This window comes from Pelodiscus sinensis, chromosome 26 (genome assembly GCF_049634645.1).
Source record: "Pelodiscus sinensis isolate JC-2024 chromosome 26, ASM4963464v1, whole genome shotgun sequence".
NCBI classification, from domain to species: domain Eukaryota; kingdom Metazoa; phylum Chordata; order Testudines; family Trionychidae; genus Pelodiscus; species Pelodiscus sinensis.
Window position 1 is genome coordinate 1,550,243 of NC_134736.1, and position 23,954 is coordinate 1,574,196.

The 23,954-nt window shown below is 59.2% G+C and overlaps 1 protein-coding gene across 3 annotated transcripts in view; it reads left to right on the forward strand.

Moving 5' to 3' along the window:
• DSCAML1 (DS cell adhesion molecule like 1) overlaps positions 1–23,954 on the forward strand; it is a 261,125-nt gene that overhangs the window by 172,605 nt on the left and 64,566 nt on the right. For 2 of the 3 annotated variants that reach the window (XM_075909312.1, XM_075909311.1), the window contains exons 12-15: positions 16,377–16,576; positions 17,400–17,496; positions 18,610–18,738; positions 22,885–23,052. In XM_075909312.1, the coding sequence (XP_075765427.1) occupies positions 16,377–16,576; positions 17,400–17,496; positions 18,610–18,738; positions 22,885–23,052 (594 nt within the window). Of the gene's footprint in view, positions 1–16,376; positions 16,577–17,399; positions 17,497–18,609; positions 18,739–22,884; positions 23,053–23,954 lie in introns of those variants that run through there. The other variant, XM_075909313.1, reaches the window with a different exon arrangement.

Here is a 23,954-nt window from a genome sequence, read left to right on the forward strand (position 1 = left end):
ACCAGTAGTTCGAATTAGAGAGCCTAATTCGAACTACCTACTCCATGCCGCATGTAGCCGCGGGCATGGAGTCCGCACTAATGGGGATTTAAAAATGGCGGCGCCCGGCAAGATGCAAATGAAGCCTGGGATATTTAAATCCGGGCTTCATTTGCAACTTCGAATGACTACATTAACCCCCCTAGTTTGAACTAGGGTGGTAGTGTAGACATACCCAGGGAGAGGCTGTCTTCACAGCCTAACCATGTGCGATCCAGACTTCCCCTTAGTCCTTGCACAGATGGAGCTCTTGGTGGAGTCGATGGCAGCTTTGCCCAAGTGAGGGCTTCAGGATGTGTCATTTGCTGAGTCTGTTATTAAAGATTCATCTTCCCCCGGCCAGGTGGGTGTAAAGCCCTTCATGCAGAAAGAGCACTTGTGAGCGAGTCTCACGCACGTCCCTGGGCCCACTTGTGAGTAAAGTGACTCCTGTGAAGAGCTCGTCGGAGCGGACCCTTACGATGGCATGTTTGGGACTGGCCTGGGCGCGACCCACTGACGGCTCCAGGCCCGACCCATGGGACAGAACGTTGAATGTGGCTGTGCTCAGGGTGGGAGGCGTTGGAGGATCATTTCCACTAGCTTTAAATGGAGTGAGTCAGCCTCTCCTGAGTCTGTTTGCACCAGGGTTTTCTTTGCACCATGAACAGGAGTCTGCCCCAGCTGGGTCACTAGTGCTTGTGCGTTCCTAGCCAGGGCGCAAACGTTAGAAATTGGTTGGAAAAATGAAATGAACAGACTGGCTCTGCAGCCCCTTCCTCGCGTCTTTCTCCGCCTCTCCTCACATGTGTTAATTTCTCCCCCGGATTGATGAATTGAAAAGAGCAACTTCAAACAAACCCCTTGAATAAAAGGCAGGTACAAAGCCCAGGCGGCTAATCCCGAATGACTGCATGGAGCTATCCAGAGGCTGACCTGTCGCCTCGTCCCCGCTCTGGTGGGTAATTGCATCCCAGGACAGGTTGCTCGCTGACTTGAATAGCCCATCACCTTAATATGCATGTGCTCTTACGTGTCTGGGAGCCCGCAACAGCCTTTGAAGCGGCTCCAGTGAATAGGTAGCCAAAGCGCTACAGCCAATTAAATGTGAGACGGGTTCTTTGTTTTCTTTCATTTTTTTGATTTTGTTTGTTTAGTGAAATGTCAGGCCAATTAAAGCGAGATCAGTGCGAGCTTTCATTTTGAGGCAGGCCACTGCGGAAGGAGTCAAATGAAAGTTAATCAGACGCCAAACAGAATGTGCCCAAGTGCAGGAGAGAGACAGGCACTGGCCCTTGAGAGCCGTGTCACTGAGAAGGGTCCAGAGGCTTCTCACGCGTGGGGAAAGCGCCGTGTCTGTGTGCCACGTGCCCAGACACTGCAGTGACGGGCGCTATGCAGAATCAGATATCCCGGAATGGCTCGTTGGCCCTCCATTCAGGGTTTGGGGGCGTGGCTTGGAACCCTACAAAGCCACCAGCCCTTCAAAGACTGAGCCGGTGCCTTTGTCAGGTGGCAAGTAAAGGAAACAGCCCTGGTCATAGCCTCCCCTGAAGTTGAACCCGTGGGGCTGCCATTTCTAAACCCACCTTTCGGGCTCCGAGCAAGTGTGGGGGTGGAAGTCAGGAGAACACGCCAGTGGGCGGAAGGTAGTGCTGAGCTGGCGCTGGCTCCCGCTTCGTGGCACAAAAGGGATGTGCAGCAGTGAAGGAGTACTGTCTAGTGGCCCTGACTCCTGGGTACTTGCCTCGGCTCAGCCACAGGCTTTGCTCTGTCACCCTGGGCAACTCTCGTTCCCATCTGCTGAATGGGGCTAGTGCAGCAGGCAGCTCGGCGGCGGTGGCTCGGTCCAATTCATAGTGAGCAAAGTGCCTGGGGGTGTAAACGCGTTTGTGTGAGTGTGACGTAGTGGGGGGTACCTTGCTGGTTGCTATGCTGGGCAGTGGGTTGTGAGTGACCTCCACTGGCTGCAGCACGGCCCAGCAGGGCAGGGGATGAGTCATTATGCAAGGGGGCTTCGAACCTGTCTGACCAGTTATCTCCCAGGGAGCGGAACAATGGGAAGAAGGGGAGTGGAGCCCTGGCTGGGGGCAGGGCTGGAAGTGAGTTGGTTAGTTTCTGTCTGGGATCATGGAGAAAGTAGCCTAGGCAATGGGCTGGGATTTAGGGGCCCAGGCTCCCCCATCTCAAGGGGGGCTGAGGCATCCTAGGCCTGCCCTGGAACCAGATTCCATCTGTGCTGTGCTGTATCCTGGAGAAGCAATAAACTCCCTCTATTCTACCGGCTGGTAGAGTCTGTCTGTGCTGTTACGGGGGTGCAGGAGACGGGAAAACCCCAACGCGCCATCACAGTGAGCACTGAAGGAACTGTCAGCGTTGGTCTGGTTCTTCCCAGGGACTGGGGGCAGCAGGGAAGTGGAGCTCTGTTCAGAACATGAGTCGGGTGGGGGGGGGCTCTTGTGCGTCCACTGAGACAGGAGAGCTTCTTCGCACCTGGGATTTTCCCCTCGGCAAATGCCAGTTGATTATTGTTCTATTTCATTCCCCGTGCCCTTAACCCAGCCGTCGATCCTGCTGCAGAGAGCACCTGGCCTGGGCAGTGTCATTTTGGGGTGACAGTTCCACGCGTTAGAGGAAGTGGATGGTCTTTCATGGCAGGTTGAGTTTATTCACGGGAAAGGCGGGGGCTGAAAGTTGCTCAGGCGTTTGGAAGGTGAGAGAGAATCCCGGGGCAAGGCTCAGTGAGCAGAGGGCAGGTGAGGGGACCTGAGGTGCGTGAACACTGGGAGTTAGGGCCGGGGTGGGGGGTAGATCCTGAGCTGGTGGAAATTTGGTGTTGATGTGGTGGGGCTTTGCTAGGCCCGAGCCCCGGGCCAGTGCGTACGTACTGCGCTTGAGAGCTGGCGTCCCCGGGGGACGGCTCGGGGCCGCTCCTGCGGCAGCGTTAGTGTGTCGGCAGTGCAAAGCCCCAGTGCATCGTCTCCCCCGCAACCCACGCGTGATCGCCGGTCTCTGCGGCCGGATGGAGGCCTCCCCAGGCTGAGGCAGCCCTCGGGAGGCTGAGGAGGCCGTGTCTGTCGGTGTGCTCTTGTGGAGCGTGCAGCTGTCCCATTGCCTTTCTGCCCGGCTTGGAGGGCCTCCATTTTCGGACAGCCTTCTGCTGCAAGATGGCTGCTGCAGCTGAGCAAGTCGCACGCTGGGATCTCCTGGGGAGAGGCTGCATCTGTTCCCACTCACCCGAAATAGAAGGTACAGAGCCTGCCAGGGACCTGCGCTGCGTGAGCAGGGCCGGGGGGGGGGAGCGGAAACCCCCCAGCGCCGAGGGCGGCTCCGCTCGCGGGTAGCAAGACCCATTTTGGGGAGGGGGGCAGCTCCAGGCTTCAGTTTTCACTGACTGCCGGGCCCTCTCCAGTGGCTTGAGCTCATTTCCAGGCAGTAGCTGCTTTCTCCGCCTCTGCTACTTCCCCACCCCCAGCCCCACTCCCTGTCAGCCGGCGTGCCAGTGATGCCAGGACATGCTGCCGATTGCAATGGGCCCGCACCTCGCCGCGGGGGAGACAAGCCAGTGCCAGGGGAACAGGCCAGCAACCAGGGTCCCGGTGGCTTTCGCAGAGAGGTGGAAGAGCATCTGGAGCGGCTCCCTCTTCGGTGGAGGCTGCGGGTGGGCGGGAGAGGTCACGAGGCAGGGGGGGCGGGAGAGGTGACGAGGCGGGGGGGGCGGGAGAGGTGACGAGGCGGGGGGGCGGGAGAGGTGACGAGGCGGGGGGGGGCGGGAGAGGTGACGAGGCGGGGGGAGCGTGGAAGAGGTGACAAGGCCGGGGGCGGGAGAGGTGATGAGGCGGGGGGGCGGGAGAGGTGATGAGGCAGAGGGGGGGGCAGGAGAGGTGACGGGGGGAAAGGTGATGAGGCGGGGGGCTTTTCGTAGCAGTGGCTTCACCAAAGCCTAGCCTGTTCACGCCCGGGCCGTGCTCGTGCTCTGCGGCAGCAGCACACACGCTGGGCCCGAATCCCCCATCCCACGTGTCGAAATACCTGCTTGAGGTAGCTGTCTAGGACAGGGCGTGTGCACCGCCCCTGCCCGCTTGGCTGGCCTCTAGGCTGTAAGCGTGTGGTGACAAGAAGGGACGTTACCCGGCAAGCATCACCCTTAACAGGTAACGATTAACCAGTACTCAGGGAGCCATCCCCCAGCACCTCTTGGCCCCTGTGCATGGCGGGTGATAGGGGGCCGCTCTAGCCCAGCTGGGCGGGGCAGCCCCTGACCACCCCCCCCCTTAATCGGCTAACGGTTAAACTTGACGTTTAAGTGGTTAGCCAGGGGCCCGGGATTTTGGGTCCCGAGTGAAACGCAGTGAGTTTAGGGGAAGGGTTTTCCAAGGTGCGTTTTTGTTCTGTGTGCGTTGGAGGGAAATCGAAGGTGATTTTGCCAAATTTAAAACCCGGCTTGAAAGCGGAGAAAACCCTTCTGTGCGCTCAAGAGCAGGGGCTCTCGAAACGAGACTGGCGTCCCCCGTAATGCTCTTCGCTCCATTTCTGCCTCTGTCTCGGCTGGACGGCCAGCATAGCTCGGCCAGTGTGACCCCGGTGCCCGGGCAGTGCGGGGGCCAGTCTGTGGCGAGTACAGGAGGGGCCCGAGGCGATGGGGGACTGCAGAAGCAAGGTACTGTTCCGCATGAGCAGTGGTGCGGCAGCTGGCCCGTGGCTTGCAAATGCCGCAGGGGGAGGTGATGGTCCAAGCAGCTGCTTGTGCCTCTTCCCACGTTCCCAGCATGGGAATATCTCCCTCGGTTTTGTCTCTGCAAAGGCAGCGCTCAGGTAAGCGGCGGCTAAAAGCCGTAGCTGTCCGTGGTACCGACGGGAGCAGTGTCGGTGCGCTGCACTCCAGCTGTCAGCCGCCCGAGCCGCTGTCAGGCGGCCAGTCTGTCCCCGGCTGGGTTGTCATTGAGAGATGGACACAGCCGTGCCGGGCGCGAGGGCAGAGTTGAAAGCAAGCCACAAAAGGGAGACATCCTAGGCGGTCACTGAGGGCAGGGAGGGCATGGTGGAAGCCCTGGGAGAGGCCCTTGCTGGGTACAAAGCTCCTTTTTTGGGACGCCAAGTGCCGGCTGCTCCCTTGGCAAGCCCCCGGTGCTGGAGGGCACCCGGTGCCTGGCCCGGCTGAGGACCAAAGGGAGTTGGGAGCAGGTGTGCACAGGGATGCAGGGTGCACGTGCCCCACGCTGGCACATGCGTGTGCCCTGTCAGCGGGCACCAAGCGGGCTGGATTTGGAGCTGGGCTGTCAGCACTCCAAGAGCGTAACTGATTGCTTCCATGCAATTTGTATTAATCTCATGCTTCAGGTGGAACTCAGCTAATCAGTGTAGACAAGAAGCTGAAATGGGTGCAATCACATTAACATCACAGAGCCAGCTCCTGAAGAAAAGACTTGGTGCTTTGTTGTGGTTTGCATTTGATTGTCACTCCAGCGTGGTGCTGCCCCCCTTCCCCTCCCGGCCCGGGCTCAGGACGGCAGAGCGCACGGCGCATTGACAATTCCCTTTGTAGCAATCTTATCTCTGCCCAGCAAATGGGATCAGCCTCTTGTCTGCCTCGTGTTAACAAGACATGGACACAAAAGGCGAAGACTCCAGCAAAGGAACTGCTCTTGGGAGGAGGGGGCTGTTCTGGCTTGTGGCTTGGAGGGGGGGGGCGGGGATTTAGGAAGTGCCAGAAAAACGTTTCCCAAAGGAGCCCTTCAAACCCCTGCGTGCGCATTCCGACGTGTCCGCTCCGCTCCCGCCTGCTGTGTGCCGGGCTAGGAGGCAAACGGGACACGGAGGCAGGGCTGAGTTCTCCAAGGTGCTGAGCGCAGGAAATCCCATGGGTTTCAGCTGGCCCAGCCCCTCGGACCGATTGCAACCTCTTAGAAGCCCTTCTGGGCCAGGACCTGCCTGCAAGGAAGAGCTCTGCAGGCATTGCCTTTCCGCAGCCGTGTGTGTCGGGACCTCGGGCCCACTTGTCTGTCTGCCCGTCTGCCCTGTGGCTTGTAACCGGCTGTGACTTGCTGCTGTGGTGCCTCCTGCTGGCCTCTCTGGGAGCTAGCTCTTCAGCCACGGCACGCCTTGTGTCTTTCCCTCCATCACCTGTCTCCTGGTGTGGGTCAGGCCCCATGGCCCTCCTGCCCACGGTGCCCTTTCCTCACGACACTGCCCTACCGCAGCGCCCTGCGCTCTGGGATCCCCAGCCCCTGTGCCCACCGTGCCTCAGTGACCCACGGCCTGTTGTCATCTAGTGCCTGCCCCCGGGGCACCTGCAGTGTGACGTGGCCACTGGTCATTGGCAAGGGGGTGGGCCTGCAGCCTGCCTGCAGCCCTAGTGCCCTCAGGGAGTTTGCCTGGCCAGAGCTCCCCAGCTCTGCCTGCCTTTCCCTGGCCCTGCTGGGTCTCAGGTACCCTCTGTTGCGACCCCAGCTGGAGCCAGTGTGTCTATCTCCCCCCTTCCAGTGGCCCCACTTATACTGCCCCAGCCGGGCCCTGATTGGCTACTTGCCTCAGCTGTGGGCTGGGTGTAACCCTTGCTGCGCTGGTGCGGGGCAGCTGCCCGGTCGCCGCTGGCATGTGACTCCCAGGTGGCTGGCTGGTTAGGATTTCGGCCTCCTGCTGCCCCGTCTCTGGGCCTCCTGTGGCTGCTGCCAGGCTGGCTGTTGGGGCGAATCCAGGGCGCTGCCAAGGGATGGGAAGAGCCTTGTGCCCCAGGTGTGCTGGCGCAGACCACCAGGCGCCGGCCCCTTCGTTACATGACTGGCGGGTTTGGGATTGATGCTGGTGTGGCTCCGGGCGCTCCCACGCTGCCGTCGGGCACCCGCGGCTGGCTGCAGGCCCCTTTCGTGGCAGCGGCGACGCGCCGGCTTTGGCTGCAGCCTGAGCTCTGGGACCCTCGCCCCTGCAGCGTCCTAGCGCTGGGCTCTCGCCTGAGCCCAGGTGCGCGAGGCAGGGCCCGTCGGGAGGCAGTTCTCTTCCCATCTCCAGGCGAACTCCTGGGCAGGGATGATCGTGCTCTGGGTCCGGGGTCCTTGGGAGCCTGCGGGCTCAGCGCGGGGCAGCGTGGGCCAGATGGGGGCCAGCTGGACCCGGCTCCGAAGAGGAGAGCGGGTCAGTCTGCCTGCAGAGCCTGCGCCACGCCTGGCAGGTGAATCGGGCCAGTGGAGGGAAGTCTGGGGCCCCTCTTCCCTGCCTTCCCCTGCCCCCGTCCCTGCAGCTCCTCTGCCCCAGGGACCTCGGCGCAGCCCGTGCCGCGATCACGCTCTGCTGGAACCGTGGCCGCCTGTCAGAGCCATGAGCAGCGCGAGCAAGTGATTAGCGGCGAGCGACCGGGGCCCTGCCCGGGGAGGGTTTGGAACGCTGCAGCTGCCAAGGGGAAGGGGCACTGCCTCTCCCAACTTGCACCACGGAGGCTGGGGCACATGGCTGGGAGAGCAGCCCTCCACAGCCAGAGCCTGGGGGGGGCAGGGAGGCTGATGAGGCACAGAGGGCCCCAGTTCACTCTGCAAAGAGAGCTGGGGAGCCGCTGCAGAGTGGGGGATGGGAATGTTGCTCTGTGCGCCCACCCCCTCCCCCCCGGGCGTGGGCTTGCCATCTGAGCTAGCAGCTGACACTGTGGGCTCCAGGTTCCAGTCCCAGCTGAGCCTGGCCCTGCCCTCCAGCACCCTTTCTCCTCCCTGCAGGATCTAGGACCAGGGAGACGCTGCTGCCCTGCTGTGGGAAGGGGCTGTTGGCGCTGGCACTGTGGGTCCAGCCTGGAGCATTTCCCTGGCCACCGGCGTCCCTAGAGCGCGGCCCAGCAGCCCCTCTCCCTGCCGCAGTGCCCGGTGTCTGCAGAGACAGATCTCCTGCCTGGGCGGGGCCGGAGCAGCCGCCAGCTGTCAGAGCCCTTCCCGGCTGCGCCCTGCCAGGGGAGTTCCCGCCGCCGCGGTGCAGCGAACCTGGCGCAGATGCGATGATTCAATTAGCTCGCGTGGCACCGTTTGGTCCTGCGCCAGCGTCTGGCAGGAGCCAGTTTCCCACCTGGCTGCAGCTCTGCGAGGTGCCCGGCAGGGTTTGAGCTTGGCAGGGAAGCCAGAAGGTGCCAGGCGGTGTGGCGGGGGGGCTGCTGGGGGAGGGGGGGTTGCTTTGACCTCATCCCCAGCTCTCCCATGTTACGGGGAGTCCTGCAATAGACAGGGTCTGCCTAGAGCTTCCCTTTCGAATAAAGCGCTTGTGTCTGGCCTTCCGGGTGCAGCGAATAGCCTGGCAGTGGGACCCGGCGCAGCCTAACGCCTGCCGGCAAAGAGACCCCGCCAGAGCGTGGATCTCCAGTCCCATGGCGCAGGGTCCTGCGGCGTGATTCGTGGAAGCGTGGGGCCGGCTCCGCCGCAGCCTTGCCCTGGTGCCGCTTTGCAAGGTCCAGTCTCGCTTTCCTGTCACTTCTGGGGGGGTTTCCCCCTCCACTTGTCTCAAGTTTGAGGGGCATCAGTCTGGCTGCAGGCAGACAGGGTGGGCACATCCCCCCTTGTTTGCTAGCTGGTTCCCCAGGAGCAAGGCTGGTGGACAGAAGGGTGGTGGGTGCTGTGACGTAGTGGGGGTACCTTACTGGTTGCTGTGCTGGGCCGTGGGTTGTGAGTGACCTCCACTGGCTGCAGCACGGCCCAGCAGGGCGGGGGATGAGTCATTATGCAAGGGGGCTTCAAACCTGTCTGACCAGTGATCTCCCAGGGAGCGGAGCAATGGGAAGAAGGGGAGTGGAGCCCTGGCTGGGGTCAGGGCTGGAATTAAGGGAGTTAGATTCTGTCTGGGAAGCAGGGGAGAAGGAGCTAGGGAGAGGGCTGGGATTGTAGGGCCAGACACCCCCCATCTCGGGGCGAGGCACTGAGGCCTCCTAGCCCCAGTTCCTGTAACCAGATTCCATCTGTGCTGTGCTGTATCCTGGAGGAGCAATAAACTCCCCTGTTCTACTGGCTGGTGGAGTCTGTTCGTGCCACTACGGGGGTGCAGGAGGCGGGGGACCACAACGCACCACCACAGGTGCGACCTCTCTTGCCCTGGCCTGCTGGCTTGGCTCTCTGGCTCGTCCGGGGCGTGGGCCTGGCACCGTTCCTCAGCGCGGTATCGTGTGCAGAGGCTCTGAGCACCAGCCGTGGGCCCCAGTGCGAGGGAGGCTGAGAATCCCTGGCCGGGGTCGGCTCAGGAGGGTGAATTGGGAGGGTCAGGCACTGGGTGAGCCAAGTGTCCTCTAACAGCCCTTTGCCCATCCAGGCCAGGATCTCGGGGCGCTTGGCAGGCGCCCGGGAACGAGGCCTCCCGGCTCCCCGTGGAGTGGGATAAATGGGGGTTTCCCCAGCTGCAGAGTGAGCACGAGAATCTGACACCCCTAAGCCCTGCAGCAGGGTGGGGCGAGACCGGACTCTGCCTGCCCATTTCTCTGAGCTCTCTCCCCCAGAGCTAGGAACAGCTGGGCAGCCAGGTCTGCACCCCTGCACCCACCCTACCCCCGCTCTCCCTCCCCATTGCCCCTGCCCCACTATCCTGTCCCCTCCCCGAGGAGCAGTCTGGGCCATTCTGCTGCATTTCCATTCCTGTTGAATTAAAGTCCGAGCGCCTGCCAGGCCGAGCCCGGCGCGTCTCCCAGGCCACACGGGAGACTGTGTCTTGACAAGTGTCTAGTTTCTGAAATGGATTTTCTCCTCTCGGCTTGCTCCCTGCCCCTTTCCCTGTCCCCCGGGACCAGGGCAGCATTGAATTGGGCAGACCAGCTTTCTCCATCGCTGGGGGTTTGTGTGTGTCTGACTAACTACTCGCAGCCAAAACCAGTGGGGTGGGGGACGTTCCCCGAAGAGCAGGCGGCCCCAGGAGGGCTGCCCAGCGGGAACCCTTCGGCTCTCGGTTGGTTCCTCTGAGCGCCAGTCCAGGCCCTGGCAAATTAGCATGTAAAACGTACGCGGTGTGGGTTTTGGCTGGTGTTGCTGCTCCCCCCTCTCCGGGCAGCACGCTGCTCTCCCGGGACCCCGGCCGCGCCGAGCAGTTGATATGTTTACAACCGCAGCGCTGCCTTTAATCAAACATCAATAAGTGCATGTCAGCCAAGCAAAGCCTGCCACAGAGCTGCCCTCCCACCCGCGGCTCCGGAGAAACGGGCTAATTGCCCTGCGCCCCCCTTCCTGCCCAGAGACTGGCGCTTGCGGGGTCGGGCTGATCCCTTTTCTGTAGGACCCAGGATTCCCGGGCAGCAGCGTCCTGCAGCGCCTGCCCCCACCCTGGCAGGGCACAGGGACACCTCAGGAGCACTGGCACTCGGAAACCTGAACTGGGCATGCTGGGCTCAGCCGGCAGGGCGGGCAATGGCGGAAAGGCACAGCTCAGGCTGTGGGGTTATCTAGGGAGAGCTGGGTCCAGACGGAGGTTTGGATGTGGCCACTCCTTCCCAGTGAGCCGAGTCTGGGCTGCCAGTCCGGAGACGGTTTGTGGGATTCCCAGAACCCCCTTCCTCCACCCTGGGTGGGGGTGCCAGGCCCATCTCTGCTCTGTGCGCCGGGCTGCGTGTTCGTAGGGCGCCATCGGCCTTTAGCACCCGCGAGCAGCCCCTGGGCGGGGAAAGCAGCAAGCTCCGGTGTGTGCATTTGGGGCCAGACCCTGCAGGCTCGAGGCCTGTTCTTTACAAGCCCTTTTGGCCTCTTGGCCCCTTTTTTCTCCCAGGGCAGCTGCTCGGGCAGCTGGGGAGGCTGCCTGTGCCAGGAGGGCCCGGGGGGGTGAGCCAGCCTGGGCAGGGCCGGCGATGGCTGCAGAGTCCTGTTAGCGCTGCCGTGACGGGCCAGAGGGCAGGCAGCTCTGTGCACTCGACTGTCCCGGGGCCACTGGGTGGAACGGAGGGTCTGTCTCTGCGCCTGCCCGTGAGTCTTCCCGTTCGCTGAGCCGCCGGGGAGCGTGTGCGCAGCCATGTGCCAGCCGGCCGGAAAGGCAGAGGAGCCAAGCGCCAGCTACACCGGAGACTGTCCTCCCTCTAGCGGTCACCTGGCTGCAGCTGGCAGCGCCGGGGCGGGCCTGGCTCGGTTGCGGAGCTGACGTCCTTTTCTATTGCTTCTCTCGGGGGAGAGGATGCTGCTGGGGGAGCCCATGTCACTCCTGGGCTCCTGCAGGCGCTGAGGTGAGGAGGTCCAAGCACACCCCCTCTCTTCCGCCCCATTGCACGGGTCTGAGCTGGGGTGCAGGAACTCAGGCCCCCCCAATTTTTTCTCCTCTTGGCTTTGGAAGACACGCGCTGATCAGCTGGAGCCCAGGGCCACCTGCTTCCGAGCCAGCGCCCCGTCCCGCTTGCGCCTCGTTAGCGGTGCCAGCACTCGGGCTCAGACCTCGGCCAATCACAGCCGCCAGCTGAGATCCAAACGCCGTCCCGCGCAGGGCAGTGGGCGCATAGCGCCTCTCGCCATTGCGGCGGGACTGTCTGTCCCCTCCTGCGAGGCCCGTGACTCCAGAGGCAATGGGGCTCTTTCTGGGTGTGGGACTCCGTGGGGACGGGCAACGCGGGACGCGGGACTTGCGGGGCTAGCGCCTGCTGGCAGGAAACTTGAGACCACGTTGCACCCTTCTGCGCAAAGAAATCCAAACTCCCATGCCAATATACTGACCAGTGTGTGCTCACACCACTGCCATGGGTTGGATGGGTTCAGAATGGCCACGCTGTGTGTCATGGCCCTGTACTGCTGAGAGAATCTCCTTCAGCCCAAGCACAGTGGCAGCAGCATCGGTAGTTCTGTTTCCAGTGGAACTGTGAAATTCCCGCTGGCCTGGTTACAGCGCTTTGCCCTTCTGTAGCCCCTGGAGCTGGGAGCCGTTCCCAGGAGGCAGGGTGGGGCTGCTGGCCCCATTTCACTGATGGGAAAGCTGGGGCACAGGGCGGGAAGTCCCCATCCAAGGTCACACGTGGTATCCGTGACAGACTGCAGCCCTCCCCGCCCCGTGCTCCAGTCACGCTCCGCCCTCCCCCTGTAACACGGAGCTGCTGTGACCCCTTTTCCTTGCTGCAGTCACCGCGCAGTTAGCCGAGCTGTGGAGCTGGGAGAGCTCCCAAGGCACAGGCTAGCGACACTAGGAGAGCGCTCCTTCATCCGACTCGGCGCTCTCTCCGTGTACCCCCTCCCCCCGCCGCTTGCGTCTGTGTCCCACGGTGGCGGGCATGTTCCCTGTGGCCTGGGAAGCGGTTCTGCCCATCCCTCCTCCCCTTGTGCCACCCCCAGCGTTTTGTCTTCGGTGCCCCCCGAGCCACACGCCGCTCGTGTGCAAAGTTGGGCATGGCCACAGCCCCTGGGGGGGCATCCGGCGGAATCGTCACCCAGTGCTTTGAAGGCTTGTCACGAGGCCGAGCCGCCAGGCAATGCGCCGGCCCCTCCATGCCTGCGCCCCCAAATCACACCCCACTAGCCCGCCCGGGCGGCGAGGACAGGATCCTCTGGCTGTTAATTGAATTACATTGCCTTGGAAAGCCGAGGAGCTGTAGCTCATTAAACCCTCCTGTGTCCCATTAGAGCAGAGTGTGTTGCCTTTGCGGATTGTCATTATCATATATTACTGCGGGACTCGGCAGAGCTGTTTGTTTATGCATTACATTTTTTTCCTGCCTACCCCACCCCCCTGAACCCATTTTTCCAGCATGGTATATGCCACTCTGGGGACCGCGGAGGTGCAGCCTTCCCCGCTCGCGGGATAAATAATGACTTCTGTAGTGAGAGCCAAATTTATTTTCCTAAAGCGAGATGAGCGGCGGCTGGGCCAGTGCCGGGGGTGCTGCGGCGTTAGGTTCTCAGTGACTTGGGGCGGGGGAGTGGCTGAATGGTGTTGCTACGCCCCCGCCATCCTCAGGAGCCCGGAGCGGCCCCTTGGGTAGCCCGGGGGAGCTGCACGCCGCTCGGCTGATGGGTCGGAGCGTTCTCTGGGCCCCACGTCTTGCTGCACGTGCCGTGTGGGTTTGTGGGGTGGGGAGTGGAGAGAAGACGGAGTCACAGCCTGGCCCGGTTGCTGAGCCCCCTTGGTCTCTCCCCTCCCCACTGAAATGCAGCTGGCTCTCGCGGCAGGCGCGGCGGCGGCTGACCCGTGGGATGGAGAGGCAAGGCTGAGAGTGTGCCCTGACTCTCAGGGTGTGCGGGAGCCTTCCCCAGGCCTCACGGCACCAGGCCATTTCCTAGCAGGAGGCCAACCAGCAGCCCCCCCTCCTCCGGCTGAGTCCCTTGGCGATGCCAGTCGCGTTCGGCCGCCACCTGCCATACCCAGCGCATGGGCGCAGGGCAGGGTTTGCCTTTCCAGTTCTGGGTCTGACCGAGACTGGGAGGTGCTGGAAGGTGGCCAGGGACTGAGTGCCCCCCCCAAGCAGGCTTTGAGTGGGCCTGATGAGCCCCCTGTTTTCCCCTGTCAGTACGGTCAGCTCCTTTCTCCCAGCGGCCAGGTCCCCTCCCACCTTCCTCTGCTGCTGGGTCGGGGTGCTCAGGAGTAGGGGCCTGCTCTCCCTCACATCCCTCTCAGCACAGAGGACTGGAGGCCCCGTGTGTGGGCACTTGGAAATGCTGGACCGGCGCTCTCCCTGGGGCAGAGGCTCCTCCCCGACCAAGGTGCGCGCTGGCCAGAGGGGCCTTGTCTTAGCTCTCCACCGCCACACGGCTGCTCTGCTTCCTTTTCTAGCCGTGACCTTTGCCACCGCCACGCCAAAGAACATCCTGGTGTGTAATCTGCAGCCGGGCTCTGACCGCTCTCCTTGGTTGTTTCTGGGGGCGGGGAAGGCGCTAGCAGCTCAGGCCAGGCTCTAGGTGGAACCTTGCCTGCCTTTGCTTTCCAACTGCCTCTGACTCTTCAGCTCCTCCGGGATCGTTCTGCTTCGCTGGGCCAGCTGAATGGTTTGCAGGGACCTGGGAGCACAGGGGCCCTGCTGGACGGAGCTTAGGAGCCCAGTTTGAAACTCTTGCCCCTTCCCTGCGTGGGGCTGTCGGGGAGGGGAGCGTGCCAAATGGGACTTGCAGCAGAGAGGAGTCCTGCGGGGCCGGGGCTGGGGCAGGTGTTTCAGGCTGAGAGGAGTGGGTGGCAGGTGGTACAGAGATGGCTGGAGGATGGGCAGCTGCACGGCCCCGCTATGGAGGAAGGAAGAGGTGTGGGAACGGGGTAGGGGGGTTGGGCAAGTCCTGTAGGGCCAGGGCAGCCCCCTCTGGACCGCCTGGCAGCCCGCTGGGCCCGGCGCGGGTGTCAGCCTGGTGACCAGCCTGTCACGGGAGCTGTCGTGCCCGGTCGCCATTGGCACTAGCATGTGTCAGAGCAAGGGGACTCGGCCCTTCCCCAGTCTGACATGAGGCCAGGGCTTTGTGAGGGGGCTGGGAACCTGCTAGCTCCAGTGCCTGGAAAACTCGCCCAGGGATCATGGCTCACATGACGGTTCGGTGGCAACGCTAGAACGACTCCCCCAGGGAGATGACTCCAGCCTGCGTCAGGCCGTGCAGGGCTCTCACCTTTTCTGGGTCACCTGGAGAGGCGGAGCCCCGCCTTGCCCACGCGCCTGCGTATCGAGGGTCATGCCAGCGACAGGCTCAGTCAGTGCTTTCATGGGGCCGGTGGAGAGCTGCCCTCTCGGCCAGGGAAGAGGAGCCATGAAGCGCATGCCTCTTTGGGGCTTTGTTTCAGTATTCTGTGTGGGTACGAAAAGAATCTCTGGCATCTGCAATGCAAAGCCTGACTTGTTGATGTGAGACCGTACTCTGTATTCTGCCCAGGTTTCGATGAGTGAATTATGCAAATTTCTGATGGAAAAATATTCCTCCTCACATCCTTGAGAGTGTAAAACCTTAGTCAATAATTCATAGTCGTGCGTCTCAGACTGGAGGCATTCTCTTCATTATAACTTGCACCTAGTTATTTGTCTTTCACATTTTATTGTATATGCCGGTGTAATGCTATGCATTATAAAATTTATCTGCTTCATTATTTTATGATCCTGAGCTGTATAATGCAACAAAACGATTCTGTTTCTGACTGCATGACCCGTTGGTTGGATCCGTGCTGATAAACTGTATTTGGCCTCCTCAGAGATAGTGTTCGTGGGGTAAACTTTCAGGGAGCTGTTTGTGCCCTACCCACATGCCTGGGGATGGAAGAACTGGGGTTAATTCTGCAAGAGCAGCTGTGGAAATTAACCCCTGGATGCATCTGCACATCCCCAGCCTGAGCAAAGTCTTGGCCTGGTGGGACAGTGCTTAGAGCTCAAGGAAGTGCGGAGGTGATTTGTTGAGGGTAGTGAGGAAGTTCCTCGCTGTGTCGGTTAACGCGGGCGCGGGCGCACTGAACTCCAGTTTCACCAGCCTTTCATGCCAGAGTGGCGGGGCTGACATCTGTGGCTGCACACGTCACGGCCGTAGTGCTCCCTAAGGGTTAGCATGGCGGGAGGGCAGCCGGCTGAGTGGTGCCGTTCTCCAAGTCCTTCTGTGCCCTGCGGTGGGGAATGGGGTTTTCTCCTCTCTGGTCCCCACTAAGGCAGGCAGCATGCACCATTGCATCTCTCCAGCCATAGAACCCATCTCCTGAGTCCCAGCCTCTGTCCTGCCCACTAGCCCAGCCTTCCTCCCAGGCCCCTTTCAATGCCTGGCTGGGTCCTGGAGGTAGGGAGCAGTGTTTGCCAGGGAGCTGATTATTGCTGGCTGCTATGGGGCTCGCTGCTCCAGCAACATCAGCTGCTGCTGTGAAGGTTACAGAGGTGGGGAAACCAGCATCAAGTCACAGACCTGTTCCAGGCTCAGCCTCAGAGCCCCACGGTGGGGGCCCTCTCCAGCAGCAGAGCTGCCCAGGCTAACTGAACAGGAGCACATGGCTCTAGAGAGCCCCTGGGACAAGTAGTGCAGCCTTTGAAAGGCAGCAGGGGGACCTGGTAGCTTAGCCCTCAGCTACATCAGCTTTGAAGGCAGGCGGTTTAGCCTGGGCCTGGTGTATTTACTGTAGATGTGAGCATCAGGACCGTGCAGTCTGCAGCCAGGCCTACACCGAAGGGGAAGGTAGAATCAAGATACACAACTCCAGCAATGTTAATTATGTGGCTGGAGCCAACGTACTTCAATTGAGTTTCCCCTACCCCATCCCCGCAGCAGGAGGCCAATGGGAGCACATCTTCCTGTCGGCTTCCACGGGAGCAGGAATACCGGCCGCCAATGAGGGTGCCCCCGGAGTTTGATTTAGCGGGTCTTTGCTAGACCCGCTAAATCAAACTAAGCTGGATCGCGGCAGAGTCAATGTGACCTAAGTTCCCTGAGGTCTGGTCTGCCTCACGCTGTAGCAAGTGTCTCTGAAACCTCCGTAACCAAACTCCTTTCTTCCCCTCCTCTCAGTCCCAGCCATGATCACCTCCCATCCCAACACCACCATCGCCATCAAGGGCCAGATGAAGGAGCTGAATTGCACGGCCCGAGGGGAGCGGCCAATCATCATTCGCTGGGAGAAAGGCGACACGGTCATCGACCCCGACCGCAACATGAGATACGCCATCACCACCAAGGATAATGGGGACGAGGTCATCTCAACGCTCAAGGTGAGAGCCTGGGGAACTGGACCTGGGCTGGGTGCATTTCACACACCGGCAGGGTTTGGTTACATTTAATCACAAAGGGAAGCCATCCTCCCCTGGGCATTTGCTACTCCCGCGGCCGGCCTGCGCCAGGAGTGGCTGCGTGGAACGCCGGGAGCAGGTTGGCTGCGCATGTGCAGCTTTGTCCCGCCTGCTCTGCAAAAACATCTTCCCTCGGCTGGGCGATGGTTTTCATTTCTACTGAGAAATGTCTGTTTTTCACTGGCAACAATAAAACGTGGACCTGTTGAAAAAGGGAAAACATTCAAGGAAATGAAACTTTTCCCTTGATTTGTCCAAAGAAAACGGGAACTTTCCTGCCTGCTCCAGAGGGGAAGCGCCGTGTGCCTGCGAGCGCCTCGGTGCCAGCTGTCTGAAGAAGTAGCTCTAGGCCTTCTCTCCTGGCCTGTCTGTCCCTGGGCAGGGCTGTCGTTGAGTTTTATTGGCGACTGGCTTGCTCGTTTGGCCAGCATGCCGTTCAAACCTGGGCCTCACGGGAATGTAGCTGAGGAGAGACTGCAGGAAAGCAGAGGGAATAAAAGCATCTCAACATTAGCGCCCACGTGGGGCAGGAGAAGCACCTGGCTTTCGAGCGCAGGCTCTGTAAGGCGTGGATGGAGCGCGCTGGCTGTCAGCGTGACCGAGGGAAGAATGTGTGTTCTGCTTAGTGCATCTCCCCAGCTGGACAGTCCCAGCGAGTAACCAGCACTGACGTCTCCTGCCCTCCCTGTCACTCTGGCAGCCACGTTCTGAAACGGCCTCTCTTTTGCCTCTTACGTATCCGCAGCTCAAACCGGCCGACCGGGGGGACTCTGTCTTTTTCTCCTGCCATGCGATCAACTCCTACGGTGAAGACAGAGGCTTGATCCAGCTCACTGTCCAAGGTACTCGCTTCCTCCGGCCCGGTAGAATCCTAGACGTGTAGGGTTGGGAGGGCAGCTAGTCCTTCCCCCATGGTGTGCCAGTACCAGCACACCCAGACCATCCCTGATGGGTGTTTGTCCAGCCAGTTCTTAGAAACCTCTGGTGATGGGGAGGCCACAACCTGCCTCGGCAGCCCTTGCCAGAGCTTAACTGCCTTAGGCTATGATTACACTGCAGAGTTTTTCTGGGACGCTGGAGGGTCGTGTCCAAGGAACGCACCTGAATTTTTTTTCAGAAGAGCAGACATGCTTTTTTGGCATCCCTGTAACCCTTGTTTTACAAGGAAGAAGGGATGTTCCAAAAAAGGGTTTTTTCTGACATTTGGCCCAGTGTAGACGGGCCAGATGTCGAAACACCTCTTCCGACAAAAGAAACGGAAAAAGCTACACATTGCGGTTGGCAATTGACGTAACTTTTTCCAGAAGAACAGTGCAGCGTAGACACGGCCTTAGCGTTGCAACACTTGTCGTAATATTGAACCTAAATCTTCCTTGCTGCGCATGTAAGCCCTTGAGTCCTCGTCCTGCCTGCAGTGGCCATGGAGATGAACTGATCCACTCTCCTCTGCGTAGCATTCGAACACCATGCCCAGGTCCTGCCTCAGTCGCTTGTTCTCCCAGCCACGCATCCCCAGTTTTGTAACCTTCCCTCGTAGCTCCAGTTTTCTCACCCTCTCATCATGTTTGCTGCTCTCCTCAAGGCGCTCCCCCGTTTGTCCACCTCTTTCCCAATGGGTGGTGTCCAGAGCTGGAGTCTGAGACACCAGCAGTGGAGCCTCCTTCCCTGGAAAATGTTCAGTCTGGTTGAGATGCTTTTCTACAAGTCCTGCCCCAGTCCAAGCAGGAGTTCACACTGGAAGTCCTGTGGCCTGTGCATCGTAGGAGGCCAGGCTGAGCTCATGGCTGTGGTCCCTTGTGGGTTTATAGCCTCGGATTCTGACCCCACGGGGATGAGGAGAACTCACACTCTGCGGGGGAAGGGCAGAATGTCCCCGTCGGGGTGAAATGGTTCACAGCACTGGGATGGATTCTTCATTCAGCCGCAACTTTTTCTCTCCCTTTTTCTAACCCAAGAGCCCCCTGATCCTCCAGAGCTGGAGATTCGTGAGGTGAAAGCCCGAAGCATGAACTTGCGCTGGACTCAGAGATTTGACGGGAACAGCATCATTACTGGGTTTGATATCGAGTACAAGAATAAGTCTGGTAGGTGACTGCACTTCCGCCCACCCTGGGATTCCAAACCATCGTGCACTTGTAACCGATAGAATTTCTGTGGATGACATGGTTAACCACGGCCCCCTCCATGCGGCCTCCAGGGGCTGCCACGGCCCCCGGCAGCCCTATGACAGTGTAACTGGTTCCCTGGTTACACTCTTAGGGCATGTTTTGACGGCATGTTGGGGTTTTCCCGTCTCCTGCACCCCCGTAATGGCACGGACAGACTCCACCAGCCAGTAGAACAGAGGGAGTTTATTGCTCCTCCAGGATACAGCACAGCACAGATGTCATCTGGTTACAGGAACTGGGGCAAGGAGGCCTCAGTGCCCCCCTTGAGATGGAGGGTGTCTAGGCCCTACATTCCCAGCCCCCTCCCTAGCTCCTTCTCCCCTGCTTCCCAGACAGCAACTAAAGACCGTCCCTTCCAGCCCTGCCCCCAGCCAGAGGCGGCTTTCCACCTTCCTTTGTTCCTCTCCCTGGGGGGTAGCTGGTCGGACAGGTTGAGAGACCCTTTTTGCATAATGACTCACCCCCTGCCCTGCTGGGCCGTGCTGCAGACAGCAGCCAGTGGAGATCACCCACAGCCCACTGCCCAGCATAGCAACCAGCAAGGTACCCCCACTACGGCACACATGTCTACGCAGCAGAGCAGAAGTCGAATTAAGCAACTTCAACTATGTCAATTGCGCAGCCGAAGATGAAATAGCTTAACTCGGCTTTTGGCACCGTCCACACTGCAGTTAGTTGAAGGGACAACGCTCTTCCACCGACTTCCCTTACTCCTCTTGAAATGGGGATAACAGGAGTCGGAGAAAGACGTCCTCCAGCTCGACGTTATTTTAAAATAATTGCTTGCTGTGTAGACGTGCGCTATGTTATTTCGAAATAATGTCAGTTATTCCAAAATAACGCTGCTGTGTAGACCTACCCCCACATCCCTACTCTGCAGGTATCATCAGACAGAAGCAAGCATGCGTGTGTGGTGTTATTGTCCAAAGATACAAATCTAAACAGTGGAATCATAGAATCATAGAATAATAGGACTGGAAGGGACCTCAAGAGGTCATCGAGTCCAGCCCCCCGCCCTCAAGGCAGGACCAAGCTCCGTCAACACCATCCCTGACAGATGTCTATCTAACCTGTTCTTAAATATCTCCAGAGAGGGAGATTCCACCACCTCCCTTGGCAATTTATTCCAATATTTGACCACCCTGACAGTTAGGAATTTTTTCCTAATGTCCAATCTAAACCTCCCCTGCTGCACTTTAAGCCCATTACTCCTTGTCCTGTCCTCAGAAACCAAGAGGAACAAATTTTCTCCTTCCTCCTTGTGACACCCTTTTAGATATTTGAAAACCGCTATCATGTCCCCCCTTAATCTTCTTTTTTCCAAACTAAACAAGCCCAGTTCATGAAGCCTGGCTTCATAGGTCATGTTCTCTAGACCTTTAATCATTCTTGTCGCTCTTCTCTGGACCCTTTCCAATTTCTCCACATCTTTCTTGAAATGTGGCGCCCAGAACTGGACACAGTACTCCAGCTGAGGCCTAACTAGTGCAGAGTAGAGCGGCAGAACGACTTCACGAGTTTTGCTTACAACACACCTGTTGATACAACCTAGAATCATATTTGCTTTTTTTGCAACAGCATCACACTGCTGACTCATATTCAACTTGTGGTCCACTATGACCCCTAGATCCCTTTCCGCCATGCTCCTTCCTAGACAGTCGCTTCCCATCTTGTATGTATGGAACTGATTGTTCCTTCCTAAGTGGAGCACTTTGCATTTCTCTTTATTAAACCTCATCCTGTTTACCTCTGACCATTTCTCTAACTTGCTAAGGTCATTTTGAATTATGTCCCTATCCTCCAAAGAAGTTGCCACCCCACCCAGTTTGGTATCATCTGCAAACTTAATAAGCGTACTCTCTATCCCAATATCTACATCATTGATGAAGATATTGAACAGTACGGGTCCCAAAACAGACCCTTGAGGAACTCCACTTGTTATCCCTTTCCAGCAGGATTTAGCACCATTAACAACAACTCTCTGACTACGGTTATCCAGCCAATTATGCACCAAGGAGAAGTGTTAATTAGTGAGGCGGGAGCATTTGAAAGGGAGTGTTAAAGGAGGCAAAATGTGCAAACAGCCATACCGGGCATGGCACAAAGGCAAGGGGGGAGAACATGCCACCTCAAACGTGGGCCAGCTCAACAAAGGCCATAAAGTCACCATGAAATAATCGTCCCCAGCCCGGCTGTCCCCGCTGGCTGAAATGGGGCTTTTCAGAGACGTCCCAGCACCTAGCAGCACACGGGTGCAATCAACCGGAAACTCCCCTGCGGGGCCCGTTGCCTGGCAAGCACGGCTGGGAAAAGCCCTATGCCAGAGCTCCCATGCTGCCCCTTGGCTGCGATCCAGCCTGGGTCAATGCCCCATAGTGGGCAGGCCGCCGGGAGAAACCAGGACGGGTTCTGTCAATCCCCAGGTCGTGTTGGTGCCGCTGCCTGGCACGTCTGTGGTGATCCCCAACCTGAAGCTGCAGGCACAGCAGCCTTGTGAAACAGTGTTTGTAGCCCAGTGTAACCCTCACCCTCGCCACGGCCCTCTCCCCAGTGGCTTCTGTTCTGGAGTCTCTGCAGGGGAAGGGCTGTTCAGGCCTGGTTTCCGCGCACACCTCTGGGGCAGCAGGGAAAAGCGGGATCGTTGTAAGGCCCTTGGCCCCACCAGAGCTCAGCAAACAGACCCGTGCACACAGTACTGCAGACCTGTGCAAGTGTTTCTGCTTTGTGGCGTGTCGATGATATTGGGAGTATGTTTTCCGGCCCCACTTTACCGTTCACCGTGTCAAACTGGCGGAACCATAAACATCTGAGCCCCATTTCCGCACTGAGTTTTATCTTGGCGTTTGCACTTCACGCTCGTGGCTGGCCAGCGAAACTAGCCCCTTTGGTTCCCTGCAGCAACAGGGCTGTCAAACTGCAAGACTCCTCTCGCAAAAGGGGCTTGTGGCCAGGGGCCGTCAGGAAACCCTTCCCATCAGATTTATCATTTCTGTTAAACATGAATCCAACTTCTCTATGGACTTTGGTTGGGAGATGCAGATCCCTGACCTCCTGAGGGTGTTTCGGGTGTCGTCTTTGGGGAATCTGCCATCCTGCCTCTTTCCTGCACCAGAGCACCTCGTTCTCCCGCTGTCTCTGCAGGAGATAAGCGACAGATGATTTTCTGAACAATCTGATATAGAACAGAAATCTCAATTTGTGCTCACCTCATTACAAGTGTGTGTGTGGCGTTGTGTGTGTGTGTCTGGCTCTGTGTGTGTGTGTGTGGGTGTGTGTCTGGCTCTGAGTGAGTGTGTGTGTGTGTCTGGCTCTGAGTGTGGGTGTGGGTGTGTCTGGCTGTGTGTGTGTGTGTGTGTGTTTGTGTGAGTCTGGCTGTGTATGTGTGTTTGTGTGAGTCTGGCTCTGAGTGTGTGTGTGTGTATGTGTGTTTGTGTGAGTCTGGCTGTGTGTGTGTGTCTGGCTCTGTGTGAATTTTGCTTCCACATGAATTAAACCCAGGCCATACACAGAGCCCCCTACACTCCACCTCCACGTTAGGATAATTTTAGTCATTTAGAGCTTGATCTTGCAGGACACGGAGCAATTCCTGGATCACTGAAGTGTCTCCGCTCCCCTGCAGGCCAGTGGGGAGGGAAGGGCTCAGGGCCTTGGTGAAACGGCCCTAAAAGAGGGGCCTGGGTAAGTGACTGGCACCGTCTGTGAGCCAGAGCCATCTCACCCGCAGGTTAACACCTGTCCTGGTGCTATCAAGCACGGCTCCATCTCCAGCATCAGCGCCCCGGCCACTCCCAGCGGTTCCAGGCGCCCTGCCCTGCCTGGGTGGCACAGAGATGCCCTGGTGCAGAGCCCTTGGCACGTGTGCGGCTCAGTGGGAAGGGAGGCAGGAGACAGGAAGATGTGGCGGGGGGGAGAAGGGCAGACACAAGTTCTGGGGTACTGGGAGTCAGCCAAAGCGATCAGGCAGCCTAGCCTGCGGGGCTGACAGAGCCTCTGCAGAGCCATTCGCTCCAGGACACTTTCTGGGAACTTTTGTCCTCTTTCACTGGATTTGTTTTCCCCCAGATTCCTGGGATTTCAAGCAATCTACCCGCAACATCTCTCCCACCATTAACCAGGCGAACATAGTGGACCTGCACCCGGCCTCTGTCTACAGCATCCGCATGTACTCCTTCAACAAGATCGGGCGCAGCGAGCCAAGCAAGGAGCTCACCATCAGCACAGAGGAAGCAGGTGCATTTCCCTCTGCCGGGTGCACGCCTCCCGCCAGCCTGCCGTTCTCCGGCTCCACGGGCCTCCCCGCCACTCCATGCGCTGACTCTGGCAGGAGGGAAGGACCAGGAGGGACGCAGAAGAGAGCCTGCGGTGCTGGGAGGGAAAGTCAGGCCATGTGCGGGGGAGAGGTTGCGAGCGGCCGGAGTGGATCATTGCAGGACCTGTGTCACTGTTCCCCTCTGGCTTTCGCTGAAGCAATTAGCAGGCAAGGTGTGGGCTGTGCCCCCAAGGAGCTGGCCTTGGTCTGGACACAGTCTTCCTATTGGCAGTGAGGAGCAGGGAGCTTTCCGTGGTCCTGAGCAAGCGGCTCCGCAATAAGGGGGCTGAAGGGGGCTGCCCCTTCTCCTGACCTGGCTCTAGAGGGGTTTCTGAGCAGAGCACGAAAGCTGTGCTGTTAGAGTGGAGCCGTTTTTCTGTGCGTGTGTTTCACCTGGGCTCATTTCCCTGTGTGTGGTGGGGACCCTTGTGCGGAACCTCCTCAGACACTCCTAGGGGGTTGATTTCCTCGCTGGCTAGGACCCGCACGTGGGCCCAGCCGAACGTGTATCAGGGAAGCAAAGCAGCCAGCATTTTGGATAACGTTCTCCGGCACTGAGATGGGGACAGTGTGTGCTCTGTGCATTGTCCTCTCCCCTGAGGGGCCTCGTGCGCTCAGCAGTGCTGCGTTCCTCGGTGGGAAATGAGAGCGCGGAGCTGGGAAGGGGGAAAGGCTTTTCTTTCCAGCACACTTTATTTCAGTAGTAGGGAAGGGGGGCAGGACGTACATGGTAGCACCCAAGGGCATTTACTTTTCTCTAGCCCTTTGTTGGTTTTCCCCTGCTGTGAAGTTTGCCCCACTGCAGAGCTGTTCCTTTAAAGTG